The sequence below is a fragment of the Lepus europaeus genome, chromosome 5 (assembly GCF_033115175.1).
Source record: "Lepus europaeus isolate LE1 chromosome 5, mLepTim1.pri, whole genome shotgun sequence".
Taxonomy (NCBI): Eukaryota; Metazoa; Chordata; class Mammalia; order Lagomorpha; family Leporidae; genus Lepus; species Lepus europaeus.
In genome coordinates, this window is record NC_084831.1 from 55,103,704 (window position 1) to 55,110,815 (window position 7,112).

Consider the following 7,112-nt stretch of genomic DNA (forward strand, 5'->3'; position numbering starts at 1 on the left):
CGGAACCTCGAGGGGGCCCGGCGCGGCCCGAGGTCCGAGCGCAGGTCGCGCTCCCCGCCTTCCCACAAGCCCCTTCCCGCGCGCGCGCGCCCTCGCCATCAAGCCAACAATTGAAACGTTTCCAAAACGGGCTATTTATTTGCTCCCAATAAATCGATCGACGGTGATTAAGAAATCGATGTGGCCCGGGTGGGCGAGTCGCTCGCGGGAAGGGAAAGGGACTTTCGCGCCCCGCGCCCACCGGGGAGGCCGAGGGCGGAGAGAGGCGTGTCCCGCCGGGGCCACACCCGAGGAGCCGGCACCTGGGCGCTCGCGGCCCCGCAGGCCGCGCTCCCTCGGGCGGCGAGGGGCGCGCCCGCCGCCCGCTTTCCGCGGCCCCGGGCGCCCTTCTTCCTCGCGCGCTGTGCGGCCGCCGCGCCGAGGCTTTTGTTACTCCTCCGCCGGCTGAATGGGGATTTTGTAAAGCGGGACAGATAAAAATGAGCAGCATCATATTGTTTGACAGAGTGATCCCGCATGATGAAGTGTCCGCTCCGAAGGGGGTGAAAATGGTGAATTCCTAAAAACCCAGCCCCCGGCTCCTCCGCGGGCTGCCGGTAGCCTGGAGGGACCCCGCGCGCCGCCTGGCCCGGCCGCCGCGCACCAAGCCGCGTCGCAAACACTCGCGCTCCCGGTGCCAAGTCATTTTTAAGCCCCTGGTCCTGCCCAGGACCTTTCTGCTCGCGGATGAAAAGAACAATTTTCGAGAGAAAGGCTCGTTTTGATTAAATCTGACATGCTGCTGATAACTCCATGCTAATGTGAAATAATTAACATAATAGCCATAATTAAAAGCACGCTAACAATGCCATAAATTTATCACACAATTTTACTAGCTTTCTGCCCCTAACCGCTCTCTCATCGTTAATTAAACGTGTTGCCTTTTACAGAATGGATGTTTATACATTTCCAATATAAATAAATTCGAAACCATCCCCTCTCTCTCCTTTCCTTTTGGTCTCTCGCCGTCGACAGGCACGCCTTGGCGTGTACCTAGGGTGACAGGTACTTTGAAAATAAATTCAGTTTTGAGATGCAAATTCAAACAAGAACATTCCATCAGCCGTTTATTTATTTGACCCAAAGAAAGGTGGAGAGGTGCGAGAGCGCTATGCGGGGCGGCTTTGAGAAGTTGAAAATCGCACCCGCTGGGAAATGGAAGATAATCCTGCGGGTAGAGGTCCCGGGTACCCCCTCGGCCTGTCCCACCTTCCCTTGTGGCCGCCCTCCTGACAAAGAGATTAGTAATAGTTGAACAGATCTGTGAAGACTGCCCAGGGGCAGGCGTTGGTCCTCGAGGGAGGGAGCGGATGGGGGGTATTTTCCGTAAGGCTCCACCCATATTTTGCCTCCTTTTCGAGAGCCGGGGTAGCCCCTTGGGGTGGGCGCCGCGACCCCCACTAGTTAGAACTTGACCCTGGCTTCCCGGGTTGTAAGAATAGGGCGTCGGTGCGCAGGCATGGGCGACTCCGTCTGACACCGCGCCAACGATTTCTCCCAGCCCTGAGCGCGGTGTCTGGGTTCGCTGAGGCCTGGCAAGGGGTAGGTGGGCCATTCCCACCTCGGGAACTCTCTGTCCGAGGCCCTCCTCCCGTGTTGACCGCCTAAGCCAAACTGAGTTGTAATTAATTTCCCTTTTCTATCATAAATTGTTCTTCTATCCCTTTCTTTCCCAACCTGTCCTTCTCCCCCACCCAACCCCCGCACACACTAAATCTCCCCTCCCAGGCGATGTCTCAATTTCCTTCCCATCCTACCCCCACCCCCGACCACCCAGTCCCAGTGGCTCCCCCAGCCGGGTGTTCCGTCCTCTGCCCACTCCGGGAGATTCCAAAAAGGACTTTCCTTCTCATTCCCCTCTCTTCTGGGTGAAACGTATCACACACCTGAGCAGGTGAGACAGCCGCTGCCAACTTCCTCTTGACGCCTCTCCTGGGAAGTTTGCTCGCTGGGACCCAGGCAGTCACTCACACCTAACTGTAGGTGTGCGTGCGCTCCTTCTCCCTCTACCTCCTGCCCCGCAACTCCTTGAGCCTCAGAAAAACGTGCATACCCCTCTCCCCTGCCCCAAATGTCGGCTGCCTCTCCCACACGGTCCCTCCTCGCCCTCCACGGAAGTGTCTCACTGACAACTTGCAGGTTTGGGGGCTGCAAACCTCAGTGACGCGCAAACTGAATTCATCCACCCCGAACCCAGGCGGCCTCCAGCCCGGGCCCGTGCGCGCCCCGGCGAGAACTTTCCTGTCTCCCGCCAGGACCGCGCTAGGCGTCCTTCCCGCCCCGGGAGGCTGGGCTACAGCTACCGTCCGCCTGGGAGAAAGAAGCCCGCGGCCGCGGAGAAACCCGTAGCCTCGGCGGAAAAGCCATAGTGAGCGGCGAGGCCGGCTCGGGCGCGGGACGTCGAGGCCGCAGCCAGTTGGTCCTGCGCGGCTCATCATTGAGCTAATCGAGTCGAAAAGTTTCTGTAAGGGCCGGCCCCGGCATCAGATGGTAACACTGATTGAACAAGAGATTAGCACAATGGATCTCTAACGGAGGGGAAGCGTCGCTTTTCACGCTACGCGCCGTAATTAATGGTATGAATCAATTAATTTGACTTTTATTGTGTCGAAGGAAAAAAGCGCAACAAATGGAACTGGCAGCTGGGAGTTGTTCAGCCCCCTTCCCCAGGGACGTTCCAAGGAGACACCCGGGAATGGACCGCTCAGGCCCCGGCTCGGCGGAGGGCAGGCGGGCTGCGGCGATGGGCGGCGTGGAGGGGGCTCCGAGCCAGCGCCGGCGGGCGGTGAAATCCGAGCTAGGTTTACTCGGAGACCACGTCGAGAAGAGCGGCGAGGGCAGCTTAGGGCCGCCGTGCTCCCAGGCGCGGACACTCGCACACGTCCACGCCACCGAGGCCGCAGTGGGGCCCGCGCCGCGCCAGGTGCCTGCCTCTCGCGCTGGGCGGTCCGGGTCGAGCCAAAGGAGCTTCCGGCTTTGTAATCGTCGGCTTCTGGTCCTCCCGACCTCCTTCTGGGTTGCTTTAACAGTAGCCCCCGCGACCTCCTGCAGCCCCCGGGCGGCGGGTAGCCAGCTTGCCACGCGGTCCCGTCGGTTTCGCGGGAGGCTGTCTAGACGGCGTTGCCAACTCTTTAGGATCCTGCGGACCACAGCGCGGTGCAACTGCGGAAAACAGCTCAGAGATTCATTTTAGGGTCAGGTAGACCCCCGAGAGCATGGGGGGGGGGGCTCAGGGTGGAGCCAATCTCACCCGCCCCCAGCCCCAAGCAGAGACATCCTGCGAAGTCGGGATCCAGTGGGCTGGTTTTATATCCGGGGGAACGGTGTCAGGGAGATGGAAATTAATTTGTGTGTCGCAATGCCTGTAAGGGAGCAAGTTTATATATTTTTAGTTTTTAATTTATTTAGTGTGCCAGGCAAAGGACAGGGGTCACGGGTGGACTGAGGGAGGCAGGAGGTGCACTGTCCACCCGGATTTAAATCACTTTCCGGGGGACTTCTGTAAATATTTCACCAATTCCTGACTCTCAGACCCCCTCCTCTCGCGCTCCTTCCTCTGGCGAGGCCGGCCCTCCCCTCCCCAGGCCGTCGGCAGCCAGGATGGGCTTGGGTTCCAGGAGCCCGCCACTCCCACTCCCAGCAGGCGCCTGCGGCTCGTGGAAAGGCGGCCTAAATGCCGGCCACCGAGGCAGGCGCACCGCAAACTCAGGGGTCCCAAGCTCCGATCCCCCTCGGCGGTGTGGGGTCCACACGCCCTAGCCACGCCGCGCGCCACCCCCCCGTTCCCGGTGAAGTCCCCACAGTCTTGCCTACCATCGCTGACTTTACTAACCAGGAAACTCCGAGTGCACCGGTCACCTCCTCGCCTGCACCACCCGCGCTTCCGCTGGTTTCCCGCACAAGTTCGATCTCGGACACAGCGGCTGCGGCTACGCCTTCAGAGAGAAAATCCAGTTAGCGACCGGCCACCAGGGCCCAGCCTGCCTGCAGGATCCACGCCACCCCCGCTCCCCGGGCAGCCCTTCGGCGGTCCCCACCGGGCGCGGCGTCGAACCTGGAGGCCCCAGGCCTCCTCCCCGCGCCCCTCGACTTACCCAGGCCGCGGCCACTACCGGCTCCTTCCCCAGCGCCTCATTTCCGACTTTTTCATATGCTAAACCGCTAAGCAACTCCAAGCAGCCAGTTTCGGCTTCTTTAGAGGGTCCCTAGTTTTTGTTTTGTTTTGTTTTTAACGTCGTTTTTATTTCTCTCGGCAACTATTCTAATAGATTAATCAATAGCTATTTTCTGTCCTTCGGAGACGCCAACGAATGCTGTTTTGCAGCCGCGCGGGGGGTTAAAACACGCTGGCATCAGTTAGGGGAAACGAAATCAGGCCCCGAGTGGTTAGACCTTGGGGGGAAGCGAGGGAGACGCCGCAGCAGGTGTCGTGCCCGCCACGGGCACTGAGGCTGCAGGGAGGTCTGCGGGCTGATTAGCAAGAGGAAGCCGGGCGCGCCGCCCTTACTCTTTACAGCTAAAAACAAACAAAAGCAGAAAAGCGACCAAGTTTTTCCTTTTCAAAAAATGGGATGGAGATCTCGTTCCACGTCGCCCAGTCCCTGTCTAAGGAGTGTGGGCGGAGGGGGGGGGGCCGAGGGGGCGGGGAAGGCTGGGCCGCGGGAGCCCGGCGCTCCGGCAGCCGCTCCCAGGCCCACGCCCTCGCTGGCTCACACCCACCCACACCCGCCCCCTCCCCGGGCCCCAGCGCCCGCTCTGGCCTGGGCCGGGGTCTCGGGGCCGGCCGGCGCGCCCTCGGGGCCCGCGGGTGCCGGCGCGCGGTGCGGTGCAGAGTTGCGCGTCTTGTCCCTTTGTTGACAATTCCCTGAACCAACTTGAGTTTGGCCGGCTCCGCGGCGGCCCTGACGTCACGCGCGGTCACGTGGCCCCGCCTCCCGCTGGATCTTTAAGTAGAAAGTAATCTATCAGGCCAGTCCTTAAAACGGGACTTTCGACTACCGGGGCTTCGGCGGCCCTGACAAGACCCCCCACCCCCCCACCCCCGCCCCGCAGTTGCCCCTGCCCCGCGCCCTCCCGAGCTGCCCGGCGCCCGGTGTCCCGCGCCCGCCTGGACCGCTCCTGCGCGCCGGGGGCCGGAGGCCGAGGACCAGCGGGTGAAGTGAGGGGGCGCGGCGTGGAGAAGCGGCCGGGGACTGCTGGAGTTGGCGGAGGGCGGCCGCGGGGGGCGGACGGCGGCGCCCGCGCCGCGCGATGCCTGGCCGCCGAGTGTGAGCGTGCCGGGCCGGCCCCGAGCCGCCTGACCCCCCTCTTCTCTCCCTGCCCCCATCTTTTCGGGGGGCGCCCAGAGCCCCTTCCCCGGAGCTCCGCGGCAGCCCCTGACGACTCTCTCTGCGCCCGCCGCTCCCTCTCCGCCGCCGCCACCCACCCCGAGGAGGGATGACCCTCTCCGGCGGCGGCAGCGCCAGCGACATGTCCGGCCAGACGGTGCTGACGGCCGAGGACGTGGACATCGATGTGGTGGGCGAGGGCGACGACGGGCTGGAGGAGAAGGACAGTGACGCCGGCTGCGACAGCCCCGCGGGGCCGCCGGAGCTGCGCCTGGACGAGGCGGACGAGGGGCCGCCGGCGGCCCCCCACCACGGGCAGCCCCAGCAGCCGCTGGCGTTGCCCAAGGAGGCGGCCGGGGCCGGGGCCGGGCCCGGGGCCGAGGTGGGCGCGCCCGAGGCGGACGGCTGCAAGGGCGGCGCGGGCGGCGAGGAGGGCAGCGGCGCGGGCGGCGGGCCCGGCGCAGGCGGCGGCGCCGCGGCGGGCGGCCTGGCCCCGAGCAAGCCCAAGAACAGCCTGGTGAAGCCGCCCTACTCGTACATCGCGCTCATCACCATGGCCATCCTGCAGAGCCCGCAGAAGAAGCTGACCCTGAGCGGCATCTGCGAGTTCATCAGCAACCGCTTCCCCTACTACCGGGAGAAGTTCCCCGCCTGGCAGAACAGCATCCGCCACAACCTCTCGCTCAACGACTGCTTCGTCAAGATCCCCCGCGAGCCGGGCAACCCGGGCAAGGGCAACTACTGGACCCTGGACCCGCAGTCCGAGGACATGTTCGACAACGGCAGCTTCCTGCGGCGCCGGAAACGCTTCAAGCGCCACCAGCAGGAGCACCTGCGCGAGCAGACGGCGCTCATGATGCAGAGTTTCGGCGCCTATAGCCTGGCGGCGGCGGCGGGCGCCGCGGGACCCTACGGCCGCCCCTACGGCCTGCACCCCGCGGCCGCGGCCGGCGCCTACTCGCACCCGGCGGCCGCGGCGGCCGCGGCAGCCGCCGCTGCGCTCCAGTACCCGTACGCGCTGCCGCCGGTGGCGCCCGTGCTGCCGCCCGCCGTGCCGCTGCTGCCCTCGGGCGAGCTGGGCCGCAAGGCGGCCGCCTTCGGCTCGCAGCTCGGCCCGGGCCTGCAGCTGCAGCTCAACAGCCTGGGTGCTGCCGCGGCCGCCGCGGGCACGGCGGGCGCCGCGGGCACCACGGCATCGCTCATCAAGTCCGAGCCCAGTGCGCGGCCGTCGTTCAGCATCGAGAACATCATCGGCGGGGGCTCGGCGGCGCCCGGGGGCTCGGCGGCGGGCGCGGCGGGCGCCGGCGGCACTGGGGGCACCGGGGGCGGCGGGGGCGGCGGCACCGCGCAGTCCTTCCTGCGGCCGCCCGGGACTGTGCAGTCGGCGGCGCTCATGGCCACGCACCAGCCGCTGTCGCTAAGCCGGACGACCGCCACCATCGCGCCCATCCTGAGCGTGCCACTCTCGGGACAGTTCCTGCAGCCCGCAGCCTCGGCGGCCGCTGCCGCCGCCGCCGCGGCTCAAGCCAAGTGGCCTGCGCAATAGGGACGCGCGGGTGGCTGGGACGCAGGGCCCGGCGGCGGCCCCGGGTGCTGGCTGTCCTCGCGGGGCTGCGTGCCCCGCCCCGGCCCCCCTGCCCAATCCCGGACTCTTCCAACCCCCCAGGTCCCCCTCTTGGCCTCCCGCGGCCTCCGCCCTCTCGCTCACACCTAAGCCGGCCGAGCAAACTCAACCGCGCGCCCGCC

At 65.4% G+C, this 7,112-nt stretch overlaps 1 protein-coding gene across 1 annotated transcript; it reads left to right on the forward strand.

Annotated features, from left to right (window-relative positions):
- The first annotated feature begins 5,475 nt into the window (after positions 1-5,475).
- Positions 5,476-6,912, forward strand: FOXD3 (forkhead box D3). The gene has a single exon (XM_062193377.1). It carries the CDS (start codon positions 5,476-5,478, stop codon positions 6,910-6,912), a length of 1,437 nt encoding a protein of 478 aa, XP_062049361.1.
- Positions 6,913-7,112: the final 200 nt, after the last annotated feature.